The sequence below is a fragment of the Seriola lalandi genome, unplaced genomic scaffold (genome assembly GCF_002814215.2).
Source record: "Seriola lalandi dorsalis isolate HSWRI2012SDOR001 ecotype SW California unplaced genomic scaffold, Sedor1 jcf7180002054660, whole genome shotgun sequence".
NCBI classification, from domain to species: domain Eukaryota; kingdom Metazoa; phylum Chordata; class Actinopteri; order Carangiformes; family Carangidae; genus Seriola; species Seriola lalandi.
Window position 1 is genome coordinate 104,486 of NW_019525213.1, and position 16,299 is coordinate 120,784.

The 16,299-nt window shown below is 43.0% G+C and overlaps 1 protein-coding gene across 4 annotated transcripts in view; it reads right to left on the minus strand.

Annotated features, from left to right (window-relative positions):
• tnika (TRAF2 and NCK interacting kinase a) overlaps window positions 1–14,919 on the minus strand; it is a 61,130-nt gene extending 46,211 nt beyond the window's left edge. For 2 of the 4 annotated variants that reach the window (XM_087177891.1, XM_023420903.2), the window contains exons 1-2: window positions 14,459–14,919; window positions 2,978–3,043 (exon numbers count right to left, since the gene is read on the minus strand). In XM_087177891.1, the coding sequence (XP_087034017.1) occupies window positions 2,978–3,043; window positions 14,459–14,515 (123 nt within the window). In that variant the 5' untranslated portion in view covers window positions 14,516–14,919. The remainder of the gene's footprint in view (window positions 1–2,977; window positions 3,044–14,458) is intronic. The other 2 variants (XM_023420906.2, XM_023420907.2) reach the window with 2 other exon arrangements.
• Window positions 14,920–16,299: the final 1,380 nt, after the last annotated feature.

A 16,299-nucleotide genomic window follows, 5' to 3' on the forward strand; every position in this document is an offset into this window, starting at 1 on the left:
GGGGGGGGGGGGGGGGGGGGGAGCACTGAGGGGCAGATCTGTATCATTTAACTAGATGGTGTAGTGGGATTGTTGATAAACCTGTTATCTTTTGCTCCCAGAATCACAGAGCTGCAGCTACGTGGCACATTACTGGCCCTCTATCGCCATAAAGCACTGTGCTGACCACACACACACACACACACACACACACACACACACACACACACACACACAAGGATGCATGCATACACATAAACCTACATATCTCTAGCTTTATTACACAGTGCACTGAGTAAAAACTATTGCAGCAGAATGCAGTGGACTGGGACAAGAGTCATGCTTTTGCTTTTGCTTTTACTTTTGCTGTGGGAGAAGAAGAAGTACCAAAGTACCTGATGTAAGAAGACGTGGAAATAACTTTTTTCCATTACTGTTCCTTGTCTTGTGATGTTTTCATATCAGATTTCTGTTCAATAAAAATTTAAATCTGCAAAATGTCAGCTGCTGATGCATTTTTCACTTCATCCGACAAGGTTATAAAAGTTTTAATAATCCCAAATGTAGCCTAAATTTGTCTATCCACAGAAATCATTACTTTTTCATTTCACTGAAATGAAAAAGAAGTAAATTTGCATTTAGATTTTTATCAAATAACGTTGATATGTGCTATTAATCTGCATAAATCTCGCAATTACATTCAACAAGGATCAAAATAAAAGGCAGTTTGCGTAGGTTGTGTATGTTCTAGAGGAGCTTTCTGGTGATTCTCAGTGTTTTTTTAAACTGCAGAGCAAAACTGAACCCTGGCCACCGAGCAAATTGAATTTATTTTTGGAGTCAAAAGGAGGAGTAAAGTCATGTTAACAGCCCGTCTGACTCTAACCTTTACATCTCAGCACACATTCAGACTCCACCTGTGCTCAGTCCACATCACACTGACAAGGATTCCTCGATCCAGACTGGAGGGATACTACAGTCCAAAACTACATACACTATTTTTATGTGTTACTTTTACAGGCGTCGAAAATACGGTTTGGAGAAAGTCGGAGCAATTCCAGTTCACTTATACCCACCGGGCTGAAGGTCAATTTATCATCTCAGTGACTCAGAGATTCACCTGCTCACGAGAAGTTGATCCTCTTCAGGCGGCTTGCCTCGACGACGGAGCTCAATCGCCTGAGGAATTTAAAATAGATGGCATTTTTGCTCAAGTGACTCTGCTCCTTATCTGTATGTATGAGACCAATCTTTCCCTGTTTACATCTGTACCTACTTCTACAGCACTCAAGGGCAATATTTGAAACTACACACTAGAACGCATTCATACCATTATTTTGAATTAAAAATGCATATTTTATCTTAAGGCCGCAACAGACTATTCTTTTCATTATCAATTAATATTGTGATTATCTTCTTTATTAAACTCTTGGTCTATAAATGTCAGAAAATAGTGAAAAATACTTATCTCAACTTCCTATAGCTCAAGGTTACATCTTCAAATTGTTTGTTTTGTACAAACAACAGAGCAAAAGGGGAAGATATTTAGTTTCCTATCACATATGACAAAGCAAATCAGCAAATTCTTGAAAGGCTGGTACTAGGAAATGTTTAGCATTCTTTCTTAATTATCCTAAAATCAAAATAGTTGCAATTTAATCTATCTATCGTTTTATTTTCTTTGAATGTGACCTAAAGTTCATTATATTTTGCACTAAAAGGACATTTTAAGAACAAATAGTCACATAATAGAAAATAGAACAGTGGGAATGTCATTTCTGAAGCTGTCAACCAACAGCAGCAATAGCATAAACTTCAGTGTGGACTCTGCTGGGAATTATACGCTGTGAAACACCCAATCACAAACCACTGTGGATGAGCTTAATGGGCTCCTGAGCCAACAGGCCGGTGCTGTTGCCATAGGCATTCTGTGGCTCAGTAATGTATAGGAACAGACTGGCTGAATGTCAGCCAGTAAATGAGCCGTGACTTTCACCAAGACAGCAGAGTCAGCAATAAATGGATACACATAACTCTCCTGTTCTCCGTTCCTTTTGTGTTATTTTCCTGCCTTCTGTCACTAACCCACACATACGCACACACGCACGCATGCAGATACAAACACACGTGGATGTCAGATTATTTCTAGAAGTGTGGAGAAGCATGTCCAACCTCTGCCTGACCTTTAATCTGGTCCAATCAGCTGTAAAAAGTACCCGTCTCCATTATCAGCTGACCTTGACTCTCTGCTCCATTAGACACACTTTCACACACATACACACACACACACACAATATAAATGCACTCACAAGGGCCTTCACATGTCCATACTGTCACTTATTGAAACAAACATATGTTTATTCCAGAAAGAGGTTGTTAAACACAAAGTGCCATACTGCTGGTGCAACATCCTGCAGAGTGGCAGGATAGGAAGGAGCAGAAACAGGAAAAGGAAGTGAGGACCACCGAAACAGCGGGCCATCGTGGAGGGAAGAGGAAGTTCAGACAGTGACATGGATGCGGAGATAATATTTAAATGACAGCGGTGAGCAGCTGAATCCAGCTGACAGCAAAAACCTCCAACCACAGCGATGTCACAAAGCCAGATCAAGCACAAGCACTTCCTGTCAATGGCAAAGACACTTCCCCTTAAAATATCTCATCTCAGGAAACCAAATAACCCCTGCAGAGGTATAGGAAGAAATGTAAATACAGTAGAGAAAGAAGAAAACAGAGTACAGGAAATTCTCCTAAAAGCACTTTAATGTGCCCCAGATTCTTCTTCTCCTCTCTGCATTTAAGTCTCTTTTACATTCACTCCATTTCTCTCAAGCTTGTGCACTGCTTTTATTTCCTGTCCTCTCTGTTTCCTTCAGTCACACTGCACATTTGTACTTTTTATTCCATATAGGTAAACAAGAGTTGATAAGATGAGGGAGCATGTTATCAGAATGATAGGAGTATCAAAGTCTGTTAATGCAAGTGTACATATTCTTACCTTGTACACCTGCCCGTAGGTGCCATTTCCCACCAGCTCAACCAGCTCAAAGATGCCAGCAGGATCCTGGAAAGACAAAGGAAACATAGCAAGATTATTAAGATTAATACAACTAGTATTCATCAAAGTAATCCAGTTATCAAGTTATCCAGTGTTCAGTCAGATTTAGACAGTAATAAATGTACAACAAAGCATGGCATTTTTTAGCCACGCTAGCAGCATGGCTGTCCAGAGGTAATGTCGGAAAGTCCAGTTTGGGTCATGACTGCAATAACTATTGGATGGATTGCCATGAAATTTTTTGCAGACATTCACATTCCCCTCGGGATTAACTGTAATAATTTTGGTCATCCCCTGACTTTTCCTCTGAGGTTGATATAAAGAATGTTATAACGGTTGACTGGCTTTTCATCCAGTGCCATTATCAAGTCAAAATTGTAATTTAAATACTGCGTCTAGTTTAACCTTTTGATTAGTGCAACAAAGCAAAGTATGCTAACACACTAAAATAAGTTGATAAACGTTACCTGCTAAGTATCAGCAATGTAACATTGTCCTTATGAGCAAGCTAGCTTTCTGAAATTAGCATTAGCAGCCTCACAGACTCGCTAGCTTAGCTGTAGACTCTTTGTCTTAATTTCCATATTACAGCAGTGACCGCTTCTAACCGAGGCCATGCTGGTGTGTCTTGCTCTACCAACCGAGCTCTCTGGGTGTTGATACACTGGTCTGAAATGCAGTCCTGGATTGTTTTAGGCTTGTGTCCAGACCAGCTAATAATTTAAGCCCACAGTCGCTAGGTTGCCAACACAGAACTCAACGCATCTCTGACAAGGAGCAGCTCGAACAGAGCTTAAAACCCACTGACCTCTGTGCACACACAAACAGACACACACACACACACACACACACCTCCCCCTTCCTCTCTGCTGCGTGTTGCTGCAACAATAGCTGGTATTCACCCTCTCTTTCCTCTTCTCTCTCTCTCTCTCCTCTCTTTCACACTCTCTCTGCTCCACCAACCAGACCAAGTCCAACTATGTCTCTCTCACTCTTTTATCTCTGCGTTCTCTCTTCCTCTCCTTCATTCCTGACGGAGTCCAGGACAAGTACTTTTTGCTAACAGTCCTCTCATTCCAACAGAGTCCCAGAAACACTGAGGGCTTTTACCCTTCTCTTGTGTCTCTTCTCTCCCTGTGCACCCATGCCATTATAAAGTTTTCTAAATGTTACATACCATCATTCATTTTGCTTCAGTATAAACTTTATATAAACTTTATACCTCATTCTTTCTACCAGAGGTGGCAGTAGCTAGTCTTGGGCCCTCGTCACCTCAAGGAACTCAAGTCCACAGTGTCTGTAAATGTATATTATCAGCAGTCCAACATTGTAAATGACCTTATAACACAAAGGCAGTGTGGGCTTGGAGAGTGATGTGGCTCTTATGCTTTAAATTCTCACAATACACTGCTTGTAATGTGGATTACAGCCAATTCTACTGCATCAGTTCAAAATATACCAATATCCACAGTCATTTTCATCCTTTTTTTCCCCCCTTTTTCCTTTTTGAAAATAGTTCTACACTATCATCTCGGGACGAGCCATAGAAGATGTTTAACAATGAGATCTTCTTCAGTGGGCAAAGCTAGAGGCTTTATTTCGTTGCTGATTCACCAAAATAAACTGCACTATTGTGTAGTTCTGAACTGGGACTCATGCAAAGCTGGAGGACAGATGATATTACACGATATCCACTTTTCACAGACTATTCCCCTCTCAATAAAGCAACATTTTATTTCCACTCTGAGGAGCCACACACGCACCCTATTTCCATCCCCGTCTCTCTCCTCTATAACCTCATCACTTCTTTTGTTTATCAGTCTCTTTGTTGCTTTCTCTACCTCTCTTTCTGCGCTTTTCTTTCATTGATTTTTTCAGTGGAACTTTCAGCTATAATCTTCGCGCGCACAACATGCAGATCTGTGTGTTGCCACAGTACACAGAGAAGGAAATGACTTTACATTTTGGATGCTGGAGTATAATACAACGCACATGCTCAAGATGTTTGCGTGCTTATATTTTAACACTATCTTTTACTTCTGTTTTTTTGTCTCTTTCTTTATGCCTCCCTGTCTTTCACCACTTTCGCTCTTCATCCCTCTCTTCTCCTTCTCTTCGTCCCCCCTCGCTCTGTCTATATATGTTTGTTTCTGCGGGTCTCAGCAGACCTGTCAACCTGTCAGCTGTTTCTGAAGATAGGGCCTTGTGCTTTTCTTGCACTCTCCTTCCTTTTCCTGTCGTTTTTTTCACCCCTCTTTCTTTGTTGTGTACGGCAGACACACACACACACGCACTTTCCCTCACATACAAACACACACACGCGCACACACAAACGGCAACAAACTCATTCTCTAACACTTTGTCTCAAGTACATCCTCCCGCTGTCTCGCTCTCTCACACTCTCATAACCACACACACACACATACTGTGCCAAAAGCACACTCCTACACAAGGGCTAGTGTTCAAATGTTCTAACGAGTGTGAGTGGGCACAAAATGAAAAGTGTGTGTCTAACTAAACGCGTGTGTACGTGCGAAAGAGGGATTCGGAGAGAGAGACTGCAAACCTCTTTCAAGAGTGCAGACAGCAGCGTTCTGCAAGCAGTGCAGCTGCTCGCCTTGCTATCAGGCCTTCAGCTGATGCAGGTAGAGTTTTCCTCCCCACACTTCCTTTTTCTCTCTCCAAGTGTGTGTGTGTGTGTGTGTGTGTTTGGCAGCTGTGTGAATTAACTCTCAGAGCAGCATACAAAGTTCTGACAGCAACTCCCAGGACACATCTAAGAATGCGCCTTCTTCATCTTCCGGCTTTTACACAACAAAAACATTCAGATAATGAAAAAGAATTCATGATCGCCACACACACACACACACACACACACACACACACACACACACACACACACGGATGCATGCTATAAATGCATATGCATATAGAAACCGCAAGCACCTGATGTAGGGATGCATGTGGAGCTTTCCTTTCCTCCACGCACAGCATACAGAATGAGTGCTGTGGCTAGAGAAACAGAGCGTTTTTGCTGCTCCAGTTCATACATGTCCTCAGGCTCGCTGATAAAAATATAGCACGATATCATTCATATTTTATAGGCCACTTGCAGAATGAGCTCTCTGCGAGCACCAGGCTTTGTCAGTGCGTCTGCATGTTTGTGTGTGTGTGTGTGTGTGTGTGTGTGCGTGTGTGTGCGTGTGTGTGTGTGTGTGTGTGTGCACGTCTGTGTGTCTGTGGTTTAGAGTTCCCTATGACTGGAGCAATTTTTGTCCCCTTCCCCTTTTTCTCCATTTGTGTTTTGTGCTGAGCTTTTGCCAGAGTCACATGACTGCCACATGACCTCACTGATGGTGAATGAATCACAGGGTGCGGGCGCGTTGACGCTGCTGAATGGCAGTAAGTTATTAATATAGCTCAAAAAACACCATTAAAGTGCTGAGAGGGAAGAATGAGGATATGCCGACTGACACATGATAAACACACAGACACACATCATTTCTCCAAAATGTCAACTTTTGACAAAAGATTTACTTTGACCCCAATGACGGTGCAGATTTTTTTTTTTTTTTTTTTACATCATCCACCATCTTTCGAAATTGATTCATAGCAGACCAGACGTCTGAGAATTTTCCAAAACCACAAGGTAACATGACTTCCCACAATTTCTATGAGGACAGTTCCATTTGCAAGGCCTTTCACACAACAACAGCAATAGCATGTGTATCACAAGTGTCTTTGAGATAGGACACAGTTTGCCTAACCTCACTCACCACTTATCTAGAAGTCTGAAGACGGAACAATATTATCGTGCCAGAATCCAGTGCCATATTCAAAACATCGTTTGAGCAAAGGTAGGATGGAGTAGGACCCACTTTGGGCACAAGGACACTGAGATAGATGCAGCACTGAATCCACTATTTTCTCCAAACAGGGGATATCGGTCCATGTGCAGCACAGGCCATTAGAAATAATGGGTTTTAGAGTGCAGGGCTGGAGTTCTTAAGAAAGCCACTTTATAACATGTGTGAGGACTTTCACTGACTGCATTCATTCTTTCATTCCTCAACCTAACCTTAATCCTCTCCACTGCATTCCTAACCTTAACTCTTACCTAACCAAAAGCTAAACCTAGCTCTAAGCTTAAGTCTAAAACAAGAACAAACAACTTCCTTTAAAATCAGGTAATCTGATCACTGCTAAAAAAAAAATAGCTATGGGTAGATTTAATCTGATCTGCAAAACCACATTCGAAGGTGATACGTGACGCAGCTCTGACCATAATACATTACCTTACCGCAACTCCTGACAAGTTATAAGTAAACATTTGTGGGTTAGTAATGTGATCACTTACAGCAATAGTTCTCAGGGCGAATAGTTTTTTCTGTAATCTTCCTATAATGTCGTGGGTCAATTTGATTTTAATTATAACTGTTTTATTTCATGAAATTAAATGACTTTTCCTCATTAAGGCTCATGTAACATCATAAAGCCTGGCAGATTCCTCAGCTGAAACACATATACAGTATATTCCTTGTGCTTTAATTAAAGGCCTTTCATTTACATCAGAGTGCCTTGAAGTTCTCTGAACTGACAACCAAAGAAACGACTTGCTGATTGAGGAAGCTGAGCAATTAATGTTAATTATTAAGCTATTGTCACTTGCCAAATCCTGAAGAGCTCTCAGGCACTTCTCAAGAACCAGTGCAGCTCTCAGTTTTTGTTTGCTTGCTTGTCTCTGGCTGACACTCAACTTTCTGATTCATTGTGAGCACTTGAATCCAAACCAAGAACAACAAACATGTAACAGACAAATATCTGTAGTCTACCATCTTTCATTTTTCCAAATATAAAAAACAAACAAAACACACCTGTTGAACAATTACTCGATTTTTAGCAAAACTACTTTCAGTTTTTGTACATATCATGTCAAGTGTGTCACATTCAATTAAAATAACAACAAACATGTTCCTGAAGGTCATAAGAAAACTAGAGGGACACTAGAGAACTGGCTGTAAATTCCAGATATGAGTTTTATAACCAGGAACGTAACGTGTATTCGCCACAGTCAGAGGCCTGACCATGAGATATTTATCTGTTATGGTTTCAGTTTAAGATCAAACATTCTTTACACAGTATCGACATGTGACAGTGTGGACTAGAAGAAAATATAATGTAAGACAGATATAGAGATGGTGTGTGACTCTCAGGGTAAAAACACTGACAGTACAGTAAGTGAATATTAGACTTCCACTACAACAGAAATAAATCGGTGCAGATGTGTGAAATGTAATCTGTGAGGTTGTGTTCACACAGTGGCACAAATTACTGAAGGGGTAAACTGCAATATCAAAACAGTACACTCATTACAGACCCAAAACACAAATCAGTTTGTTCTTTGTGTTCATGAAAAGAATATTTTAGGCCCACTTCATATACATACTCTCCACTGTCTGCCTCTATGTGCACAGTAGCAGGATTATTTTCATTATTGGATGATTCTGCTTCTGATTCATTGTTGTTTACTGATTTTTCTCTCAACAACAGCCATGCATCCACCAGACAGTCGATTTCTAATGACATAAAAAAGAGAATACCACAAAATCCTCACACTTGAGGAGCTGCAACCAGCAAACATTAAGCATTTGGCTTGATAAATTACTTAAACAATTAATAGACTAAGAAAATTAGTTCATTAATTAGTCATTCATTAATTTTCTGTCAATCAATAAAGCGATTAATCAACTAATTGTTTCAACACCTGTGTAACTAAGTCACACTAAGCAGCTTAGATATGTTTATGCTTCCGGTTTTGGCTTTAGAGCCGACAACTTTCCTGTTCTGATTCAGTGTCCCCTCTCTCATTAACCCATGCTTTCCAGCAGGTAGATTTATTTCAGCAAAAAGCACCAATACACCCACTTTGTGCTACCGCTCGAGGACCGAGCGGCAAACAGACAGAGATAGCGGCTAGCTAGCAAACGTAGTGGGTACAATTAGCAGCTAAAGAGCCAAAAAAAATTCAAAACAGGGCTAAAAGGAGAGTGAATATTTGAATTGCAATCAAAACACAACTCCACATCAGTGTTACTGTATTCGTTGGATGTGTAAGCAGGCAAATATTTGCCAAAATGTTAGCCACATCAGCTGTATAAGCTAACAGTTTGTTCACGCCCCCCCAAGAAGCCAAATAAATCTACCAGCTCAAGTTCAAATAAGTTGAGTCTGCATACTTTTTAGTGTGTGTAGGGTAAAATGCCTAACTATGTGAGAGGTCAGGGATCAAACAGAAATTGGAAAAAAAAAAAATCAGAAAGCGATTAATTCTTTATTCACCTTGATTGTTTCTTCAATAGTCCATGTAGGGCCACTGTGTATGTTTAGTATATGTGTCTTGCAGCAGACAGCAGCCAGGTGAGTGCTGTTAGCGTCCATTGAAAGTGAATTACAGAGAAGTGAGGTGGATTGAATTAGAGACCCTAAGAGGATGATAGGAGTCATGCTGGGGCCGGGTCTGCCTCTTATAAAACCACTTACACTTAACAACATAGCTCACCACTGCTTGCTTTTACAAGGAGATGCTGTGGTAGCCTAATTCCCAGTACATCTCACCCAGACATGTACAGTACATTAACAGGAGTCAACTCTTAATCACAGATTTACAGCGCGCCGAAGATGAGCCGCGCCACAGAGTTTGTTCTGCGATGCTAATGAGCCCATCCCCTCCTCGCCTTCCATCAGTCTCTGCCAGTTTGTCATCTCACACCTTTCCCTGTCATCTCTCCGTCCATCCCTCCGTCCCCCTCATCATTCATCTTTTCTTCTCAATTTTTCGCCTGCCGCTCTCTCCCTCTGTTGATCCAATCCATCTTTCCTGCCTTCCTGCCCCGCACCATGTGAGTCAGACACAACGGAGGGATTCAGCTCCAACTATGGACTTGTTTACATGCACATGATCCCTTCAAGCACTTCAGATCAAGTTAGAGAGTATACTTTGTATGTTAGAGCGCAGGAGGAAGGAAAAAAAGCGGGTTAGAGTGTGTGTGCGCTCGTGTATACTCATGTTTTAATTTATCCTAAAATGTCTTCAAAGCATACTGAACCATAATGTTATGATATAAAGTTATAATCTAGACGATCACAGCTTCTGTTTATTATCTTTCATGTCCTGGCAACATTTTTGCTGATTGTGTGAGTAGTTTGCTCTGCCATTGGAAGCCATTTGGAAATCAAAGAGTTTGGCTCTCTGACTGTGATGTCTTTTTTCTTGAATGATATTTACTTTACCTGCTCTGAAACTGTGCTTACACTAAACACAAACCACTGGTGTTTTGGGGTTTTTTTTGCAGGAAACATAAACTACGTCCCTTCTTGAACATGAGAGAATTTCCCCCCAAAAATTCTTTGGACAACAAATCCTTCCTTTACTTGCTATAGGCTGAGTAATTATTCCTGAAATCAGCTTGCAAGTATCAAAAAGGAACATTTCTAGTAAAATGTCAGCGATTACTAATGGAATTTGGCAGATTCAAATTAGGAACTTCCTATTTAGTGGGTACAGCTTGTACATCGTGGTGCTTTTATAAGTGCAGCAGAGAATTAAAGACTTGACGCCGCTCCATCAGTGACTTGGGGGGGGGGAAATAGGTCAACTAGAAGCAGGCAGGCAAAGTAGAAAGGAGGGTGGGAGGGAGAGGGGCATTTCTCAGCGACAGACTGCCATACAGTATATAGACTATTCATGAATAAGCTCTGTGTAAGCCCTGGGCACTGCTGTGGCCCCGTTACTATGGCGTCCATGGTGAACGGCCGAGGAATGTGGTCTTACTGGGCAACGAGGGATGGGGAGGGAGGGAGGGAGGGAGGGAGGAGATCTGGAGAGGGGCCTATGCCTCGGACTACTTTGGTCACTGGTCACATCTCCACCTTTAGCCCGAGCGGAGCCTCTGTCGCTTTCTTCTTCTCTCTCTCTGCTCTCTGCGTCTCTCATTGTTCCTCTAAGTCTCTCTGAGCTGCATTCATCCCCACACGTCCCGTTTCTCTCTCTGAATCCATCGATACTGCTCTCTCCCTCTGTTTCTTTTTCTTCTTCTGTCCTCTCTTTCTCTGACCGTGTCACCATCCCTTCATCCTCACCTTCCCTCTCTTTCATCACAGATCTCACACCTGAGTCCCTGCACAGCTCACTCGTCTCTACTGCCAGCGTGTGCGTGCATGCCTGTGAGCGTGGCTATACTTCCTGCTGGTTTACCATCTGTTGCTCTCGTCAGCTGACTGGATGAACCCGTGCTTGTGACGCCTCTGACCCGTGTGTGTGTGTTTGTGTGCACGTGTGCGCATCATCACTTTACATAAAAACCACTGTTTGTATTAAAAAACCACAGCGTTTCGACCTCCTCTGATCTTTTGGCTGTCGATGTCAGTTGCAAAGACAGGAAAGAGCGGCGAGGTGTCTGTGACTGCCTCTAACTTTGGCTTTTTACCTGCGCGAGTGAAGGCATCTATACAGGTGCTGCTGGGGTTGACACCAGCAAATGTGGCAGAGACCAGACAAGGCATAAGAAAAGCGAGCGAGAAGTAAAAAAAAAAAGCAAGAAGGGAAGAAGCACAGAGACAGCAAACATGAAAAGCCACTTCTCTCTACACTCTACTTCCCACTCAGCTCTGTCTGTCTCTTTGTATCACTATGTGTGTGTGTGTGTGTGTGTGTGCCCACGTGAGTGTGTGTGTGCGTGCGTGATGGTCAGTTTGCCCAAAAACAGCCGAGTGCAAGAGCACTGCCCTCTGAACCCCCCTCATTCTCACACACACACACACACACACACACACACACACACACACAAACACATGCGCTCAAACACAATCCCCCATCATCACCACCAATGCCAGTATTATAATCAGCCACCCCCTCCCCATCTCACCAGAGCCAGCTGACCTACTTCCTGTCTAGCCAGTCCAGTGGTTGACTGTACACTATGTCATATGAGAGTGTGTGGGTGTGTGTGTGTGCGTGCGTGCCTGTGTGTGTGTGTTTGTGTGGGGTGGGGGGTGGGGTATCATTATGAGTCAAAATGCGCGGTGTAAAGATGGAAAAAATGTGAGAAGCGGAATAGAGGCAGTGCAGATAAATCGTTAGGGCCTGTCCGGACGTGTTCGTCTTGCGTTTCTTTGACAGCTTGATTGTTGTTCACCTGATGAATGACACAAAATCACGTTAAACGTTTCCTTAGAAGTCTGGATGCATATTTGTGGAGGAGAGAGAACCAAACGACATGTCTGGAACAGCTTGCATTCAGCTGACTTTCTGTGGTTTTACCACATCATCAGATGGAAATTTCTTTGGGCTCGCCACTAAAATTCAAACAAAGCTTGGTTGCACAACAAGTGACCTCAGTGACATCAGCAGGTCAAAGGGGTCTAGCAAATCATTTTCTAAGAAACCATTATGTTCTTAGAGGTGTCATGTTTCAAATATCACCCTCGCCAAAGAACCATTTTAACAATGAGGGTGCAGATGCAAACACGCAAAATCACATAAATAAAAAGAGGTGTCAAATAATCACTACTGCTGGGATCACTCACATGAACCCATCTTGCTTCAGATACATGAACATGCCGTGTCAAAACAAACGTGTGTGTGTGTCCTTGTGGCTGCCTCTGAGTCACAGTGAACGACAGGCGCTTGACACGCCTCTGAAAGAACGGGACATGCATGGGCTGACTCCCCAACGCACAGACACTTCCCTCCTCTTCCTCATCCCTCTTCATCTCCTCTGTCTGCCTCATTCTCCATCTCCTCTTCCTCCTGTCTTTCACGTTCTCCTTTTCCATTCCGCCACCAGTTCTGCTCTCCACACCGGTGAGAACACACACTATAGGTGCAAACCTCTAAAGTAGCGTTCGGTGTCGACACATCATTCACCTCCCCATGTGAACATTACTCTTCATGCGGTCGGGGCAGGGAGGTGGGCAGGGAGAGAGAGAGAGAGAGAGAGACAGAGAGATGATGCTAAAAAGACAGAGCAGCTGGCAGATAGACGTGGAGGTGCGTACAGTCAGTCAGACAGAGAAGATATAAAAAATGTTTTAAAAAACACAGGCGATAAAAAAAGCAGGAACGACATGCAGGTAGATGGATGAGCAGTTGTGAATGATGCGGAAAGACAGGGAGCAAACAGCCATGATGAGCGAGAAAGGGACGGGTGAAGACAGAGGGTATAAAAAAAACAGACAAGCAGTGCACAATCAAGCAGACAGGTAAACACAGGCAGGCCGACAACAACTGCATTGTGTGTGTGTGTGTGATGTGGCTCGCTTTCTCAGAAGCAGCAAACAGGTCTTTAGCTGAAGCCCCCTTTTTCTCATGTGCAGCATCCCTTACTTGTGTGCAGCTGACTATCAGCCTGGCAGACACCCACACATTAGAAACACACACACACACACACACACACACACACACACACAAAATAACACACACCATGCCCAGCGAAGCGAAAACATGGGTATCCACGCATAAACACAAGCGCAGGAGGCTGTTTGTGTGTATGTCTGTATGTGTGTGTGTGTGTGTGTGTGTGTGCGTGCATGTTTGCAGCACACATTGGATGAACAAAAGAACTGGCTATTGCAGCATGCAAGGCTTTCAGCTTTGATGGAGAGAGTAGGCTCCAGTGACTACAGGTAGGTTGGCACTCACTCTCTCTCCCTCTCTCTCTCTCTCACACACACACACACACACACACACACACACCAAACAGCACCAAAAACAGAAAGAGGGGAACTAGTTTAAGAGGGGACAAATGTGCATAAATAACAATTTCAAATCTGGAATCAAGTAGCTTAGTGTCTTTCTCGCTCTCTAAAACACAAGCCTGGAGAATCAGCGGTGTGTGTGTGTGTGTGTGGGGGGGGGGGGGGGGGGGGAATAGGTTAAATTCCACTGCTGTCTGAATCAAGGCTGATGGGCCTATAATAGGCTGGTCCACAGTGGAAAAAAAGATACACAACCACCCCCCACCCCCTTATCCAGGTCAGCAGAATCACAGCTTCAACCTGAATCCAGCACCGCGCACACACACACACCATCAACCTTCCTGTGACTGACTAGAATGAAGATGAGGCTTCAGATGCGGGAGCCAGCTGTCACGTTAGTTAATGTCTATATATAATTTGATCTATAATTTGACACATTGTGGCGGCCTGGCTGCCCGTCTCCCACACATCCGCCTCTTGCAGCCTCCTCTGCTGCTCTCCTGCCGGTTGCTATTCAGGGAGCGCTGTCAGGTGCAAGGAGAAGGAGAGAGAGGGAGGGGGAGAGGGAGAGGGAGAAAGAGAGAGCCACGCACGCCACGCACACACCAGTTTGTCTCTGTATTGCAAGAAAAAACTAAATGTTGAAATGAAGTCACATTGTCTTACCCTCAAAGCGGACAGGTCGATTTCGTCCAGACTCCGAGCTGGAGAGTCACTCGCCATGATGGAGGACACAAAAAGAAGCCGCTCTCGGTTGCCCTATATCCTGAAACGGCCTTTGCTGTCACGACTGTGTGGTCCTCTCTGCTGCTCAGTCTCTACTGTCCCCCAGCTCCTCTCTCCCTCTCTCTCTCTTTCTCTCTCTCTCTCCCTCGCTCTCTCTCTCTCTCTCCTACACAGTGATGTCTCAGCTAAGCGACAAAATAATAACAGCCCCCTCTCCGGTCAGCAGCGGGACGTGCCTCGGGCCGGGAGCGCACAGCTAGAGCGCAAACGCGCGGAGGATGGGAAGCAAGAGCGCCGTGTACACCAGCCCCTCCGGGTCCATGTCTGCGGGATTTAGACGGTGCAGAGAAAGGTGGAGGGCTGTGGTGACTGGGTTGCTGCAAGTGCTAAGTGCTTGTCTTGCAGCCGCTGCTGTGACAGCCAGTGAACATACAGAGGGAGGGAGGGAGGGAGGGGGCAGCGCACTGCCTCAACAAACCCCGCCTGGTACTGGGCGGGGTTTGTTGAGGCAGTAGGGACTCCCAAACTTTTTTTTTTTTTTTTTTGCTTTCCAACGACGCTCACACTTTCGGTTTTTTTTAAATAGAGCAGCACCCAATCAAATGATGTTTAACCGATGTCTGTCAGCTCAGTTATTCTATGATATGAGAATATGTCGTTTGAGAAATTTATTTACTTATTTCACTGATTTATTCTGAGAAAACAGAAATGATCCATCTTTATAGTGGGTTTCTTTTTTTAATGTTATTTATGGATAAAAAAAATCAAAAAAGAAATTTTAAAAAAGATACTAAAATCTTTCCTCTCACAATTAACAGCAGTTCCGAACGGTTTTTGTTAAATCAAGGGAACATCTTCCAATATCAGGCAATCCAGCACAACAACACAAATTATGAGATCAAAAATTATTCTTGAGATAAACCAGTATCTCACTGAAACTGTGAAAATAGAAAAGTTACAGTTTAAACTTCATGAACTGTAGGACGGGGCTTTTGAATTTGCCACATGCTCTTGTTGTTTGTTCTCCAGCAATTTACAACTGAACTTTCATAAAGTTTGGAGACTCACAAGAGACAGTTCAAAAAAATGAATGGACAACAGTGAAGCAGCAAAAGTGGTGGAGTTTACCAAGTAGGCAACAGTTACTTAAGTACCACAATTAAGTACATTTTAAGGTACTTGTACTTTACATGAGTACCTTCTCTACATTTTTTATTCTTCTACTCTTCAACTATTTGTAGGGAAATATTCCTACTTTTTTTTGAAAGCTGTAGTTACAGATTCAGATCTAATACAGCATACTGGGGTTAATTTGATACATTGTTATAGATGAAACCTCCCACCAGTATTATGGACTTTATTTGATCAGGTGTCATAGAGATTGATGTCATTACAAACTGAACTGTTGCCATAAATAATAGTTAAGATTAACTCACTCCTTATCAGTTATACAACACTGCTGCCGATATTAATTGTGCAACAGAATATTTACGATCATTGCTTTCATTCTTGTCATCTGTCGTTTCCTTATCATCAGAGAGGACAGGAATGCTGCTCACTGTCACTTTCTAGTCTGACAGGTGGGAAGATGCTGCATTTCATACGATCAAACTCAGGTTCTTTCTGTAGATCTCACTTCAATAAAACTCCAACCCCCCCACACACATTGTGTAAAGTAGGACTCTTGTTAAATAGTCAAAAAGTAATTTTTTTCAGACTTTGGAAAGCCACAAAATGCATTATACAACTGAACTTCATAAGTGAAATTGATTTAATTTTCC